This window comes from Halictus rubicundus, chromosome 13, assembly GCF_050948215.1.
Source record: "Halictus rubicundus isolate RS-2024b chromosome 13, iyHalRubi1_principal, whole genome shotgun sequence".
In the NCBI taxonomy this organism is placed as follows: Eukaryota; Metazoa; Arthropoda; class Insecta; order Hymenoptera; family Halictidae; genus Halictus; species Halictus rubicundus.
The window spans coordinates 9,934,506-9,951,606 of NC_135161.1; the positions used below are offsets into that span (position 1 = coordinate 9,934,506).

The 17,101-nt window shown below is 41.6% G+C and overlaps 2 protein-coding genes and 3 long non-coding RNA genes across 8 annotated transcripts; 3 read left to right on the top strand and 2 right to left on the bottom strand.

Annotated features, from left to right (window-relative positions):
• Positions 1 to 720: 720 nt before the first annotated feature.
• On the top strand, positions 721 to 1,765 carry LOC143360175 (uncharacterized). Of its 2 annotated transcripts, XR_013083225.1 has the most exons (3): positions 957 to 1,166; positions 1,343 to 1,565; positions 1,646 to 1,765. It is a non-coding gene; the product is annotated as an uncharacterized LOC143360175 (long non-coding RNA). The 2 variants fall into 2 exon arrangements; XR_013083224.1 differs by having other exon boundaries at positions 721 to 1,565.
• Positions 1,766 to 2,042: 277 nt separating this feature from the next.
• On the top strand, positions 2,043 to 3,797 carry LOC143360178 (uncharacterized). 2 transcript variants are annotated; one of them, XR_013083227.1, is made up of 4 exons: positions 2,043 to 2,241; positions 2,321 to 3,013; positions 3,093 to 3,573; positions 3,676 to 3,797. It is a non-coding gene; the product is annotated as an uncharacterized LOC143360178 (long non-coding RNA). The 2 variants fall into 2 exon arrangements; XR_013083228.1 differs by having other exon boundaries at positions 3,748 to 3,762.
• Positions 3,798 to 3,822: 25 nt separating this feature from the next.
• LOC143360177 (uncharacterized) lies at positions 3,823 to 4,693 on the top strand. The gene is made up of 2 exons (XR_013083226.1): positions 3,823 to 4,468; positions 4,553 to 4,693. It is a non-coding gene; the product is annotated as an uncharacterized LOC143360177 (long non-coding RNA).
• A 1,077-nt stretch (positions 4,694 to 5,770) lies between these two features.
• Positions 5,771 to 6,787, bottom strand: LOC143360174 (uncharacterized). Of its 2 annotated transcripts, XM_076798785.1 has the most exons (3): positions 6,677 to 6,787; positions 6,451 to 6,599; positions 5,771 to 6,342 (listed from the first exon to the last, which is right to left on the bottom strand). In XM_076798785.1, exons 1-3 carry the CDS (start codon positions 6,704 to 6,706, stop codon positions 5,850 to 5,852), a joined length of 672 nt encoding a protein of 223 aa, XP_076654900.1. In that variant the 5' UTR covers positions 6,707 to 6,787; the 3' UTR covers positions 5,771 to 5,849. The 2 variants fall into 2 exon arrangements, with proteins under 2 accessions (XP_076654900.1, XP_076654899.1); XM_076798784.1 differs by having other exon boundaries at positions 6,451 to 6,778.
• Positions 6,788 to 8,022: 1,235 nt separating this feature from the next.
• Tbc1d15-17 (TBC1 domain family member 15/17) lies at positions 8,023 to 12,197 on the bottom strand. The gene is made up of 9 exons (XM_076799264.1): positions 11,602 to 12,197; positions 11,152 to 11,244; positions 10,577 to 11,078; positions 10,320 to 10,496; positions 10,153 to 10,247; positions 9,838 to 10,036; positions 9,444 to 9,661; positions 9,044 to 9,358; positions 8,023 to 8,983 (listed from the first exon to the last, which is right to left on the bottom strand). Exons 1-9 carry the CDS (start codon positions 11,626 to 11,628, stop codon positions 8,681 to 8,683), a joined length of 1,929 nt encoding a protein of 642 aa, XP_076655379.1. The 5' UTR covers positions 11,629 to 12,197; the 3' UTR covers positions 8,023 to 8,680.
• Positions 12,198 to 17,101: the final 4,904 nt, after the last annotated feature.

Here is a 17,101-nt window from a genome sequence, read left to right on the forward strand (position 1 = left end):
ATAGGGGACGTCTAGACCGAATTTTTCCCGAATTTCTGTCGGAAAAACGAGCCACCAATTCCCCGCGCAATAAAAGATCCCTGCCGCCATCTTTCTGCCCTGAAGAACGAGCAACTGGCCCTAGGTCGCAACGTTGTCAAAAAAGCCAGTGTTCATCTTTCAGGAATTTTACCTGAGGACAATATAGAAATTACAGTGACTCCCATTAATATTCGGACGCTTTTAAAAATTGTATAACTTTGTTGACATTGAAAAATATGACTTGGATTTTCTTAAGAAGTTAGCACAATTGGTTTGCTACGTAAAGAGAAGAGAAATTTTTACAAAAATCGCAATCGATCGAAATTGCACAGAAAATACTAAAAGTTGTATTTTGCAACTTTTGTAGATCTGTATGAATTAAACATATTCTGAGGATTTCATCAAAATCGGTCAACGTTGCAATGAGCAACAGATGTTTGAAAATGATCACATACGAAATTCCCTGACAAGGCCAAAATTCTGCGACTTTCACCCTTAAGCTTTCATCGTTACACGTTTGTAGCTCATTGCAACCGATTTAGGTGAAATATCCAGAATATGTGTAATACAAGCCTGCATAAAAAAGTTGCAAGATACAGCTGTTGGTACTTTCTCTGCAATTTCGACGAATTGTAATTTTAATCAAACATTTTTTTCACGTTATGTAAGCGAACCAATTGTTGTTAACTTCTCAAAAAAATTCAAGTAGTATACTCCAATATTGACAAAGTTATGTGATTTTTAAGAGCGTCCGAATATTAGTTGGAGTCACTGTATAATAAAATCTTGGAAATACGAGAACAGTATATCTCCTCGACGATACATGTCACTGGGTAGACCCGTATTGTGGACATACATCGAGAAGAGACTGTATAATGAAATTATAGGTCGTAACATCGCACGAGACTGCTATGAGAATTCTGTAAAGAACAATCAACATTATGTTTATCGACCGACGAACAAACAACAAATTCTGCATCACAGGAGACCACAATGTTTGTCATTCGTGTTTTCGACTGAAAGTGTACTCGCGCTGATTAACGCCGAGCAAATACGTTGACGAAGGCGTATTATAGTATCATTGTACAACGAGACCGACGGATGAAATCAATAGCATTCGTACGGGACACGCTTGTAATTAGCAGGTATGTTAATCGATGCGTTTAACGAGCACGCAGGCGCTACGTAGCGTGTGCGCTCGGAATGCTCGCGCACATTAACGGCGTCGTAATTCCGGTTGCACAACAATCCCCTATCTGTTCTGTCGCGTTTTGTCACGACTATAGAACTGATACTCTTTACGACTGTTAAAATCGATAAGGCTCGCCGCAACTATGATAGCGTCCGTGGTTACCGCTTATCGCGACCGGCGACTCTCCGCACGATTTAACTCGCATAAATAGCTGTTCGACGAATGTTTTCGAGCAATCTGCAAAGACAGACAATCAACCATGAAAGCTGCGAGATTCGTTGTTGCTGTAGCTGTTTCCCTAATGGTTTTCGTGTCGTTTGCAATGGCGGATGCTGATCCTGTTGCGAACGCGGTAATTGGTTCTATATTTTGCACTGGTTTATTTTCTTTGTTGTTTTGCAAAATCATTTTAGAAATTATGCTGTTTCTCAGAACCCCGGACTGAGTGCAGCAACCATAGCATCCCTTGCCGGTCGCAAGTAACACTGGAAGCATTACACAGACGTGACCAATATGTTCAAAATACCTGCAAATAAAGAATTAAATAATTAAGCATGCGTTAATTAATTCTACCTCTCCGCACCATTTGAAAAACTAATGCTGACCTTCGCAAGTTTTTTGTCAGTCCACCCACGAGTAACGTAAAATCGATTATCTATCAAGATTGATAAGGTTGATTGCACTCTGCAACTACGATAACGGTCGTGGTTACGCTTATCTATTTGAGTGGCGGGACCACTGTGCATGATGCACGTTTCGATAATTAAAAACGATTTTTACAACATTTCCGGGGACAAACAGTAACATTTGAAAGGCAAGATAAAAAGGACACTTGTCGCCAGCCAACTATAAATAACAACGCGGCGCGTACGTTTTCGCACATATAAACTGGAATACCTGATCCCGCAAAGAGACTACACAAACACGCGACCATGAGAGCTGCAAGATTCGTGATTGCTATAGCTGTTTCCCTAATGGTCTCGTTCGTTTCGTACGCGACAGCGAAAGTTACCCCTGTTCCGGACGCGGTAATTCGTTTTACGTTTGATACTGTTTTGCAATTATTTTATGTTCCGATAATGATTGTTCCATTATGTTATTCTCCAGAACACTAAACATATCAGCAAGGCTGCCCTACAATCCCTACAAGGCTGACAATATTCCGAACAGCGACGAAAACAGAGAATAAATTGGGAACTATGTTCTTGCTGTGTTAAAACAATGTGAAAATAAAAGATTAACTAAATATGTATACGTAGTGATTTAGTAATTAATTTTACTCATTCCCCACACCCAAAAACATTCTACTCATTATTCCCGACCCCCAAAAAAGACCAGCGTGCTCCCGTAGACTCTGTACAGTGATTTCTCTATATATGTCGTCAAGGCCTGGATGATAAACGTCGCGGAGTTATCCCCACCACCGCGGGGTATACCTCGTGAAGGGCTGCGAAGCTCGAGTGGCCTCGGACACCGAGGAGTCCAAACATAACTCGGGTATATCTCCTGCACGATACATGACTTTACGACTGTTAAAATCGAAAACGCTTACTATAACTGTGATAGCGTCGCGTCGTTACGCTTATCGCAACGTGCGACTCTCCACGTGATGCACTCGCACAAATAGCAATGCGGCGTACGTTATCGCATGAGTAGACCAGAATACGTGATTCTACAAAGGTACACAACAACAAACACGTCACCATGAGAGCCGCAAGATTCGTGATTGCTATAGCTGTTTCCCTAATGGTCTCGTTCGTTTCGGACGAGATAGCGGAAGCTGACCCTATTGCGGACGCGGTAATGCGTTTTACTTTTGATACTGTTTTGCAATTATTCTGTGTTCCGATAATGATTGTTCCATTATGCTATTTTCCAGGACCCCGAACCAATCAGCACGGCTGCCCTAGCCGGCTAACAATATTCGGAACAGCGCGGAAAACAGCGAATAAATTGGGAACTATGTTCTTGCTGCGTTACAACAATGTGAAAATAAAAGATTAACTAAATATGTATCCGTAGTGATTTAGTAATTAATTTTACTCATTCCCTACACCCAAAAACATTCTACTCATTATTCCCGACCGTCAAAAAAATCCAGTGTGCTCCCATAGACTATGTACAGTGATTTCTCTATATACGTCGCCTAGGCCTGGATGATAAACGTCGCGAAATTATCCTCCCCACCGCGTGGTATACCCCGCGAGGGGCCAAGAAGATCGAGAGACCTCGGACGCCGAGGAGTGTAAACATAACTCGGCTAGGGTATGTCTCCTGAACGATATATGTCTCCGGCTAGACCCGTGTTGTGGACATATATCGAGGAAAGACTGTATGATGAAATTATACGTCGTAACATCGTAAAAGACTGCTATGATCAGCTTTTAGAATCTTTTCCGAAAAAGAACAATGAACTAGTAACAAATTCTAAGACATTAGTGACCATTATGTTTATCTTTTAGGATTTTAACCCAAAGACCAACGATCAAGCAACAAATTTTACATCATAAGAGACCAAAATGTTTGTCGTTCAGGTTTTTGACTGAAACTGTACACGCTCTGATTAACGCCGAATAAATAAATTGTAGAAAACATACGGTAGCATTATTTTTTTTTTTTAATTATTTGTTTAATGTTGCTTCAACATCAAAGGTCATTAGCAACACGGTACATTTTCTTACAATATATTATACATATTTGTATCCTTGATATACTTGGCAAGACCGGCGATATACTCCTTAGAACTTAGCAGAATGGGTAGGGATCTAGGCAATTTAGCATTTTTCCTTTCATTCTCATATTTTTTTATTAAACTACTAAACTATTAAAATTTGCAGTGCATTTAACGAGCACGCTGGCGCTACCTGTCGTGCTCGGTCTGAACATTAGTGCACATTAACGGCATCGTAATTCCGGTTGCACAACAGTCCCCTATCTGTTCTCCCGCGTTTTGTGACAACTATAAAACATATGTATACTCTTTACAACAATTAAAATCGAAAAGACTCGCTATAACTGTGATAGCGTCACGTCGTTACGCTTATCGCAACGTGCGACTCTCCACGTGATGCACTCGCATAAATAGCAATGTGGCGTACGTTTTCGCATGAGTAGACCAGAATACGTGATTCCACAAAGGTACACAACAACAAACACGTCACCATGAGAGCCGCAAGATTCGTGATTGCTATAGCTGTTTCCCTAATGGTCTTCGTTTCGTACGCGACAGCGAAAGCTGATCCGCTCCCGGACGCGGTAATGTGTTTTACGTTTGATACTGTTCGACTGTTTTGCAATCATTTTGAGCTCCGATCTTGATGGAATTATGCTATTTTTCAGGACCCCGAAGCTCTGAACCCGAAACTTCTGGGATCCCTTGTCGGTCGCTAAAAACGTCCGGAATAACGATTTAAACATAAAATAAATTATCGATGTTCTTGATACGTTAAAAAAAAATGAAAATAAAGCATTAACTAAATATGTAGGCAATAATTAATGCTACTCCTTCCCGGTGACTAAAAACGTCCACAAATTTGGAGAACTCAGCTCAGGCTTCAAAATATTTTATTTATTTGAGTTGTCAAATTCCTCTTCAATTTATCTATCTTGTATCAATAAGTCGTCATATGCGTTCATACGATTATGGAAAAATGTATGTACATATAGAAATTAATTCACTCCGACGATTTTGATAAATATTTTCCAACCTGAAACGATAACAGTTGAATCAATGTATCCTTCAACGATTTTTTGTGGGTATATTTGCGTAATAATAAATTCAATAAATTGAATAAATCAATGCGTGCGAATGTTCATATGGTTTAAGTTATTCTGTACCTTGAGTTCTATCACCTATCTTCACTAAAAAATTAGGTGACAAGATGGTCAAGGGAGTGCTTGTCGACATCATTGGCGAAAGGAATTGTTATAAACATTAAACAGCCAGAAATAATAAATTTATCAGGGAATTGTGTACGATAAATTAATACATGCGAATATTCATGACTTAAAAGTTATTCTCTATCTCGAGTTCTATAATTTATTTTTACTAAATAATTAGATGGCAAGATCGTCAAGGGAGTGCTTGTTGATATCATAGTATCTTACAAATAGAGAATAATATCGAGCTAATAGCTGCTTATTTATAATTTGCGATAACATTGTAAAATAGAGTTTAAGACTTGCTAATTATAAAAACTTGTGTATTTAATTGAATTGTATCTGAATTTACTTTAAGCTAGCTCGGGATGGGCCAAGGGTACTTCAATGCTTTCCTTGTTTACCCTTGGCCCACCTTCACCTTCTTGGCAGAACCCTTTCAATTATTAATCGAAACATACAGTTTTTGTTTTGGAATACCTTTTCATTCAATGAACATCGTCAATTTTTTGTGTGGATTTCTAATTGAAATTTTGTGATCATTGACTAAATAACTAAATATGATCAAAATTATGCCGTGTTTAAACTCATTTTAATCAGAAGAGCTCGCAAATATGTTCCTATTTGAATTAACATTGCCAATGTCATATGAACAAAAATGATGTGTTATTGGAAAATAAAAAAAAATTCTTTATTCTTATCCATAAAATACACATTAAAATTTGCTTAAATATAAAACAATACTTGACCCTAATATCTATGGTTTTAAAGGGATAATGGGCCATAACTGTGGCTTTGCTTTATCCTTATGTCTGTCTACAGTAGTCTGCAGGGCAGTTTCCATGGCTAGTATAGTAGGACTGGCTTCGCCGTACAATAATTTTGCATTGGTGTTCCTTGCGGTTACCCATGCAGCTCCTCCCGGTATACATTCACTCTCATTTCTCACCTCTCTTTCGGCAGACGATTCAGCTTCGCGCTTCTTCTTCAATTCGATCTTATGCCTGATACTCTGCTCCAAAAAGTTCATCATGTCTTCGTTCACATGAAACTCTAAGTTCTCGTTGTCTTCCATGGACTTTGTCTCCGTCTCCTCTTCAAGCTGTCGATCCTTGTATTTTCGGTTTTTTTGTACATAATTGGAATGATGGCGAGCATTCTGACCGGCCATTGATCTCAGCTTGTCTCTCAGTATCTGATTCTCGTATTCTAACGCAATACAACGAGTTCTCCACCATGTCACGCTGTGTCTAAAAACAATCGTTTCGTACACCTTCTCCTAAATGCACGATCGTGGCAAGACACGACAAAAATCGAATCCTCTCGGACTATAGAATCAACTTAGCAAAACGACTAACCTGTTTTGCCATTCTTGCGCCGCCGTGTAGTTTTCCCAAAAAGAGTTAGCGTGCATGGTGTCGGACGTGAATTTTTCTTTCGTAACAAATATATCCGTGTACTCCGAAGCAATCCTTCGATGTTTCGCGGACTTAACCTCAAATCTGACCTGCTCAGACCGGCGCTTTTTCAAACTCCGTTTCTTTCTTCGATGTCTGTTACGTTTTACTGTGGAGAATTCCATACCTTAACCGTTTGACCTTCCGCGGGGAACATTTATGTTAACACAACAACCATTGTTTATATTTTCACTCTATGTATATTTATATAGACAGAAGTACATAGAGAAGAAACGAGAGTGTACACTACTACATAAATACATACTCGAGGTTTCAGTGGCTCCAACTTTGATCAAGGTAGTGCTGCCCCCAGCGGTTCAGATCCCAATCTATTCAAATAGATTAAACTTCGAATAGAATAGAATAAACTTCCATATGAAATCTGTATTTGTTCGAATTTTTCCGGGTTTTCCATTTTTTACAACCAGAGTCTGCAACTACAAAATTGGAAAAAAATAAAATACATATCATTACAATTAATATTATACTTAATTTATATTAATTAGAGATTTTGTACACAAGACTTACATGTTAGTCACATTTCATATAAAACAATTAAGCTGTACGTTCTAATCCTGGTTAAAAAAATAATGTGCGTTCGGTTTTATGCTAAAAGACGGCCCGGTTCTATGCCATAGGGGCCGGCAGGCATTTGGCCTTGACTGTCACGCTATGTTACGCTATGCCTTTTTTTCTAGACATTTTATGTCTTCTATAAGTAAGTAATCAATTAAAAATGCATACCACCGTGTTTGTACATGTCTTTGCTACGTCTGTATAGAACCTTTTTTTCGATACGAACACTAAATCTCTCGAAATTAAGAGAATCTCTCAGCGGCAACCATCTTGTGACGTCATACTTGCTTCAGATTCGAATTTTCTGCCGAATATTACAAATTACTCCACGATGAGGTAGAAATTCGCAATTATGTAACTTGGTATCCGAAATGTGTCAGATTTTTTCCTCCTATCTTCTACGTTCCTTCTTCTACCATCCTTTTTCTACGTCACCTTCCATTATCAATTTCCTCCATCCTTTCCTTCCCTAGATCCTTTTCTACCCTTTCGTTCCCTAGATCCTCTCCTGTCATTCCTGTTATCCTTCGCTCACCTAGATCCCTAGACCCCTAGATTTGCAATCTCAATCAGTTTGTCCTTAAAATTTTTGAATGTGCTTTCTGATACTTTTGGTAGAAATAATGCTAGATAATTTCCCTCTTGTTCTCCCTTTCTCTATATCCCAAACACCCTTTGCTTCCCTGAATCCCTTCCTCTTTCTTTCCCCAGATAGTCGGTTGGTACCGTGGAACCAATTAGGCTCTGATCCGCTTGGTGCGATCATGTGATCTACAACGCAGTCGCAATAGAGACATCGTTCAGCGCCAAATTCGAACGTACCGTTACCTATTCGAAATAATTCGAATTTCCATTCGTTCACCACGGTCGTTGATGAAAGAACAACGCGTGGACGTGACAGATTAAACGGATGATTTTTATTAGAAATATACAGCGGTGCCTTGACGTTTGTTATACACATATGAAAAAAGAAAACACATCAAACGTAAGTGAAAACGATACGACCAGGTGAAGTGAAAAGTACGGTTTGATCTTGATCGTGTTTTCGCACATCGCCACGAGCGCATCTTAAAGTATGGCCCAGACGAAGAATGATTTGTACGTAACTACCTTCTTACCCGCTAGGTATGCGCGTCTATAATCTCTTCGTAATTACAATGAATTTCATAAATATCTCAAAATTCAACGCTACTAACAGTAATTCTTGCTGTGACCTCGTAAATCTTCGTCGACCGGCCACGTCTCCCCCATCCCCTCCCCCCACGATTGTGGACGTGTTGCCCGCCTTCGATTAGAACAAATCGAACAATACACAATACACGTGACATCTTTATAAAATATGCGTATTCCATACAAAGCGTCGACTGTATGCGTCAAAGTCTATTTAAGAGCCAGAGTACGATTCGTTGCACTGTTCCAACGAACAAACATGGGCGAAGTTCACCTTGCCGCGAAGCAGAACTACAAATTGTCCTTTTTAGAAACGTAGCTCTCGTGAAATTGACTGCGGTGCACAACACGGTTCCCGAATCATAATGAACGACCGATCCAGGTCTCACATGTATGACATGTTTAATCCCCGCTCGAAAGACACCTCGTTGTCACCCAACCTAACGTTCTCACTCTCCATACTGTTCCTCCTCGAGTTGTTATCGGGCCCGTCTACCTCGTCAATGTCAACCGAAGCTGCCACTTCCTCTGTAATGTTAACCGGCACTTTGTTCAAACGTTCCAGCCCAATTATTGTACGGACACTGTCGGATAGCTGGTCAGCTACCGACAACAGTTGATAATAAATACTCTCTGCCTTTGATAACGTCGAAGACAAGTCGATGTGAAGGGACAAATCGTTTATATGCTACAAACGACATAGCGATTAATTATTTCCTTAATTTCCCCATTACGTTTCCTTACTTACTTTCAATATTTCCGTGAACCCGTAACGGTTCTCCATAAGCACGCTCTTTTCGGTGTCTAAGATGGCCGTACACACGAGCAAGTGGAAATTCTTGCAAGGTATATCGGTCCACAATACCTCCCACAATTTCATTATGTCGACCGTGTTAAATTCTCGCTTGAAAAGTACCAAAAGCCATCGGAAACAGAAGAACATATTCCCCGAGTCGTGCTTGTTCAAGTAATTCGCTAATTGCGGATCGATGGTGCTCAATAACGTGTACAATTGGCACAATTGCGATTTCATGCCGGCTTGGTCCATTTCGAAGTTGGTACTCTGTTTCGCGTGTCAACGGTGTTACAGGTAAATATCGTTCGCGAAGATTAGCTTGGAAAATATCTATATACTCGAGAGAACGTACCACTTTGTCCATGAACCCCACGAAGCACCAAAACGCGTCTACCTCGTTCTCCATTAAACACAAGATGGGGCTGAGAAGATCGCTCATGCCTTGAACATAGCCCAAGTCAAAATTGTACATCACATATGTCATGAGAATGTCGTATAATTGTGCTACGTGAGGATTGTTGTCACCCGAGAAATATGGGTGTGTCCTGTCTGTCCTATTAACATCCTTTCCTGAAATTTGTGTAACATACTTGGTATCACACACACGGAAGCTTCGTTAACACGTTGACTACCGACTCGGCAACCGTAACAGTTCGATCAAATCAAAGCCAATACCATTTGATCAAATGAGCTTAATTGTAACGGCAGTCAACGTGTTAAGGGTGATCACCCTACACGCGCATTACCTATCAAACTCTTTCGGTCCCGGTAATCAGAGAAATTACTCTCCTGCACGGCCGTGATGGACTTCCATTGCAACTTCATTATATAGTAGTCGTCGATCTTTTTTTTTTTAAGCTCCTGTCTCTCGCTATGCGTGTACTCCCACGGATAATAATTCAATAGAAACTTCCATACTTCGAATCGTAATGACGGGGCGACACCCTGCAAATTTATTTCTACATTTCCCCGGATTATAATCGCAATTGCCTACTGGAATCTCGTACTAGCATGTAACTATTCGCGGGAATAAAATTCGGATTGAAATCGTGTATACAAACCCCGCGAAAAACGACTTCTTTTACATGATCAGGATTTAAAATTCTCCCCTGTGAGTCCTTACATCTGTTCCACTGTTCTTTCGACAGTGGTGAACCTATTGGAACCACACAAGTTTTAATATATATCATTGAAAATGATTTCGATCAAGACTATTCCCGTTATGTACCTCTCGGACAAGTTGGTCTCTGTGGTAGAACGAATCCCAGTCCGTGTTCCCCGATAATTTCGTATTCCTCTCCAGAATCAGTAGATATCGGTGGATGAGGTACATCAATGCTTAAAGTACTATTTAGTATATCGGCAACGGCCTCTTCGACTGCGCGTTTAGCCGGATCTTTGTACACTGTTAATTAGAATGGAGCTTACAATATTATGAGGAACAATGTGCAAGTGTCGCTGTGCTGTTTGCTTTTGTACACTTACGCCAGATGTCGGCCAGTTTACTGAACGCCTCCATCGTCGTCTCGTACGGATGGTTGTGTAAATTCTTCACAAATTTCCAAACGTAATCCGAAGTGTTCTCAGGAAATATATCTAACTCGGCGAACGATTTAGTCAACACGTTCTGAACTTCGTCCACCACTAGATACAAATTTCTACTCGTACGAGACTTTACAAATTTAATGAACCCCTTTAAAGAATTTACAAAACTGTCTGCATTGGACAATTGAAAGAAGGCGACATAATTGGTACCGTCCTTCTGATTAAATACAAGCTGCTGCTTCCCATGGTGTATACGAAAGGAGCTTAAATCCGAGAACAAGATTCTAACTGTCCTCGCGTGTCCCAGGGAATCCGGTCCTTCCGATGACGTACGTGTACGTCTAGTATGAGTATTTACCAGAGACCACTCAGGATCTTGATCTTGGTTCTCAGAAACCACAGAGTCCTCGATAGACTTCCATTCTATGCACTTTCCGAAACTCTGTAAGTTCGAAAGGAGCTTTCTCGATCTGTTCGTACTAATATATATGACGTAAATGGTAGAGTCAGCTTACGTATTCAACAATATTCAACGTGCCCAGACTATGCTCTGCGTCTTGAGTTGTGTTCGCTCTACACAGGACCACTCCCGTGTGAATACAAAGATCCTATAGTAATTAATAAACGAATTAGTGAACTTAGACAACAAGGATTATGAGTCATGCTTTACATGGGCGTTAGGGGACAGTAATGATAATAACAGCAACATAACCTCACTGGTGTCATCAAACGAATGGAATAAAATCGTGTTGTCCAATCATACGAATGACAGTGGCATATAATTATTTAAAAAGATAAACACGAAAGACGCTCGGTCGTTTGTAAAGGGACGTAACGGCTGGGGAGCGTCTTGTTGACAAATTAGAGGAATCGCATGTGGATAGAGGTGTTTTGGCGTACATCGTTTCGAGAATTTGACAAAGCGTGTCTTTCGAGTAGGATGATTATGCGAAGGTGTTGGTTACCTTTCCCTGCTCCATGGACTCGGACATTTCGGATATATATACTGGTTCTGCGTAAACTAGCACGCTGATCGAGTTACGGCCGATTTCGACGCATCTCACTGTCCTGCAAATTTACTTCCCTCTCTCTCTCTCTCTCTTCTTCTCTCCTTCTTGCTCAGTTCCACTGTCCGTTGTTGACTCACTCGTGCAATCATGCAACTGCGTTCCTCGCTTACGAGACCACACGTATTTTTTTCGGATTATTTTCGTCAGAGTAATTAGCCGAAATGTTACTCAGCTGATTTCGCCGGATCCTCGACGGGCAACGATCGTTCAGCATTTCACGACACAAATCTAATCATCCGATGACCGATACCACCGACGCTCAATCGATGTGAACCACGTACAATTTACCAACGGTCGTCGAATTCGTGACGACCACTACAGCAGCGACAGAAAGATAATGATCTCAATCCGGGGGAGTCCCGTTTTGTACTGCGAAAATTAGGCTTCTTTCTTTCCAGCAAATTACACGAGCGACACTTGTGAAATTTTTCGGGTAATTCGTGGTACAGTATATGCTTGTACAAACCCCTCTAACAGCGACAAAAAGATAATTAAGAAAATTATTATTTAATATATTAATACTGTATCATTTTTAATTGATTCCCTTACGCTCCATGATCAATTAATTCTATCCACCTCTCCCTCATTAGTATTAATAAATTATTGAGTGTAGCCCATAATTAGACTTCCAGAATGGGTTTGAAAAATCTAGCAATTCGATCAAAGCAAATCGAAAAAATACAAAATAAATGCAAATTAATTTTGTTTCGCAGCATTGGAGACGCAAGGAGATAAAAATTAATCTAATCAATTAAATCAATGACCATTAAATAATGTCCAGCGTTTCGAGCAGGAAAACACCTACCCCAATAATTCACTTAATTGGTAGACAGTGCGATTTAGTTCATTACTTTCGAATTTTTTAATATTCATACGACTTCGCTCGTACAATCAGCACGTGTTCGTTCAATTACGTTCGAATGACTGTATGTTTAATGCAGAAGCCAACTTTTCTAGTATTATCAGCAACGTCGAACTCAATGATTAGTTCGGTGTATAAGGCCCAGGCATGTTGAATAGGCTCTAGATCACCTTGAAAACACCTGCAAAATAGGTATCTTTAAGACTGTGTAGTTTGCTCGTAGAAATCTTTCCAATCACTGATAAATACTCCGATTCGATATACACCGGGGATTAACGCAACCGGCGACAATGTATATTGTCGTTTATTGTACCACAGATTATCTGTAACTCGACCGAACGCTTGATCATTTTAGCAGCACGATTGGTAGATCTGCTCTTGGAATTGAACGATCGCCCAAGCAAGCCGTGACTATGTACATCGTGGCGTATGTACACGAATGCAGTTTAATATTACCATCTTTCGCTCGAAATCCAGAACCGTGACCGACGCTAACGCGTTCGCTGCCGCATCGATCGTGTATGACACAATTTTCAAAAATCAATTTTCATTCAGTGACCACCACTGATTTTATCTTTTTCGATTGTTTTAATTTTTCTAGAATTTTTTCGGGGACCAAATTGCCCCGAAAAAATCAATTTTCAGCGACACTAAACTTCCACTACCGGTCAAATGGTTTCATATTTTTTATTTCACAATTATAGAGATTATGAAGATGCTTCTATTCGAAAATGATTCAGTACATTTTTCTATTCAAGCACATACTGCAATAAAGGCGGCAGAAAATCTAAAGTGCGACCTTGTTCTTTTTATAAGGCAAACATTTTTGTAGAATTTTTTTGGGGACCAGATTTCCCGGAAAAAATCAATTTTCAGGGACACTAAACTTCCACTACCGGTCAAATGGTTTCATATTTTTTATTTCACAATTATAGAGATTATGAAGATGCTTCTATTCGAAAATGATTCAGTACATTTTTCTATTCAAGCACATACTCCAATAAAGGCGGCAGAAAATCTAAACAAGTACGGCCTTGTTCTTTCTATAAGGCAAACATTTTTGTAGAATTTTTTTGGGGACCAGATTTCCCCCAAAAATTCATTTTCAGCGACACTAAACTTCCACTACCGATCAAATGGTTTCATATTTTTCGTTTTACAATTATAGGAGTTAGAAGGATGCTTCCATTGAAAAATGAGTCAGTACATTTTTCTATGGAAGCACATACTGCAATAAAGGTCGCACAAAGTGTAAATAAAGGCACCCTTATTTTTTTTTATGTAAAACAGTTCAGTGATAGATATCCTCGAGGACATCGAACTTCGTTCAATTCTACCTTCCTCGATTGTTTTCGATTTTGTAGAATCTTTTGGGGGCCATGTTTGTTGACCACCGTGCCAATCTGTCAGACTAATATAACATGCTAACGAGCCGGATTGTAATTATAATTGCAGATATTAATACTGTCGTGCATCTCGAGCGTCTTCCGATCGAAAGGGGTCGTGCATTATGTCAGCTTTTTTGCCAATTAGAATTCCTATCACGATGTATCTAATGCTTTACGATGCGGACTTTGCTACACACGATCAGAGGATTCGATGATGCAAAACATTATTATTCCATCGAGTTCGCGTGCACCGAAACAATAGTACGTACGCGGTTAGTCACTTTTCGCCTATCGCTCCTGTTGATGCACAATATCGATGACATTGTGCTCGCGTTGCGATTATGGCACGGTTTTTTTTTCCTTCTCTTTCCCCCGGGGAAAAGTTTCAATGCTAAACGCGCGGCCATTAGCAGCCATCTCATCCGCGCCGGGACAAACCTAAATAGAAACGCTTTTTCGTCTCCTCGGCCTGTTTTGACGGCCGGGTCCCATTGTTCTAACGCATCTAATTGCGGGATGCTTGGCTTTCGCGCTGCAGAAAACCGAGTGCAACTGCACCGAGCCGACCGAAATGCACGGACAACGCACCGCGTAATCGGACCACCGCGATACGCGCTAGATCATAGCGATCTTCTCTTGGTCGTGTTGCTACGAGATCGGCGAACCGCTCTCGATCCGGGGATCGTTTATCGATCCCATAATTAGACGATAACAAGCGTACAGTCGCGCGAGAGACGTTCGAATTTGGCGAACAAACAATTTGCATTACCGAAATCGTAATTAATGCACGACGATCCGCCGAGCGACCGTGAACGATTAATTAAGTGTATTTATCAATCTCTGCGCGGCAGGTGATAAAAACTTGTTTGCACGTCGACTTTGAATGTGTAATCGTCAGTGTGCATCAACGGGATACGGAGGAATTAGAAATGATTATCGAACATGTCCCCTGAAGACATTACTTCGCCACAAACATTGCTAAAAACTCTACGTAATATTAACTATCGACACAAAATGACGGGGATTCCGGATTTATTATTTTACAATTCCCGAAGTTATAGAAATGTCTTAGTACAGCGTTTACTCGATATATGTCCGAAACACGGGTCTAGCCGGGGACATATATCGGCCAGGGATATACCCCGCGGCAGTGGGGATAGTTCTGGGACTTCTTAATCGGCTGGGCATTTGGGACATATATAGAGTAAACGCATTCAAATACTTTCGTTCAAATACTTCATTATGATCTCCTTCAGGGCACGGTAGAGTTGGTGCAAATTAATTTCGCAAATAACCGAGATTGGAGATGAGCTCTGCGCGGGACGAACGAACACGTGAAACGAGTGGAAGCGTTTCGAGAAAAATGAGTGGCCGTGCGATTACGGGCGCAGAGAAATTCGAGGGGCGAGCACGTGCGCGAGAAAATAACGAAAACTGCTGCCTCCGCCGAAACGATTGCGCGGAAATTGCATATTTCATAACACTTTCCCTTTCTGCGGCTAAATTCCCTTTGAATATCCTAGTTAGACCGCGATTCACGTCGCGCGGTTTCGAAGGGCTCGCGAGATAACCAGTTGGTTGTAGAACAAAACAAGACCAGCTGGAGAGCGAGATAATGTCCAGCTGAATGCGATCGTAAGCGTTGGTCGTGCACGCGAACAGATATCGGGGACACGTGCATCTGACTCACGGAGGAAGATGAAACAAGTTCTTTGAAAATCACCGTGGAGATTATGGCGCGCGCGCATTCCATTGATTTTTCACAGCGGCCGGGAAACCAGGCGGCGCGAAAGAACGCCTCGGATTAACGACGCCGCGGGCGCTCGCTAAACCGAGGCGCGTCCGTGAAAAACCCGCTCTTTCGATTGTTCCTCCCGATTTTCGAGATTCACGCGACCGTCCGCGAGCTGCCAGAAGACACGCCACGCTATTCTTGCTCGGAACGAGTGCACGCGTGTGCGGCATTTCAGCGACAACTTTAAACGGTCGGCGATCTCGAAATAGATCGCCCGTGGCAGACGGGTTGATTACGCAAAAATTGGCCCGCGGAACAACCTCTTGTTCTCTCCCTCTCCCCTCCCTCTCTCTGTCTCTCTCTCTCTCTCAACCTTTCTCCCACGTTCACGCCCTCGACCCTTCCATTTCGTCGAATCGTTTCCGTATACAAAGTCGAAGCCTGCCGGGTCGATAGTCGTACGTGTCACGTGTCCGTTCCCGCGCGCGCGAACCGCAACGTTTTTTAATCGAATTTGCAAGCCGAAGATCGGATCGGCGTATATAAGGATGACGTTTGTCGCGCGTGAACTGCGTCGACTGCAAAACATCGGTGACAGTCAACAAAAGGGAACGTGATCACGCCATGGAATCTGCTCCAGCTGATAAGAGACTGCTGCCGGAAGCATAATGTGCTGCATCGCCGACAGCCTCTCAATAAAGCTAACTTTCCCGGAGAAACAGGAAAAATCGAATCATTCGGCGAACGCTCGGTACGAGAAACTACAGCAACACCTCGGTATACGTGCTAGAGATGAGCACGATATTTGCACGATACTCAGAAATACACGAATATCCGTCTGACTTTTTTCGGACTGAAATCAGTCGTACCACGGCACACTTTAGACCATATTTCCTCCGTCGATAGAGCCTCTGTTATCCGAACCGACGGTGGAAACAGGAAATTTTCGTTGAACTTCTGTTCCTCGCAGGTGACTAAAATTTGTATAAAAGTCTGCAGCAGGTACCGAATATTTCGCGAGTGCCGGAGACAATGCCTCCGCCTCTGGGTTTCTTTTAAATAATATCCACATTGTGTAAGCTCGAGGGTGACTGCAGTTCCGAGTTTTCAGGTGCGAATCGATAGGGATTTGAGGAAGGTCATAGAAAGATAATAGCCGCCGCGATCTTACAGAGGAGTTCGCAGATGCGGGTGTGTACGGTTTCGTTCCGCCTAACGATTGTGAGTCATTTAGATGGATTCTGCAGCACAAGTCGGGCGACCGAGTTCGAATTCCTCGGACACGCAACGCTGAAAACGCTTCTCGCCTGTCCTTTTCGGATGCGCATTCCACGGGAACACGCGCGTGTTCCTCGGCGCAGCTTCCTTGCCGTTGCAGCGCAGACATTCTAAATTCGGGGTTCGGGACTC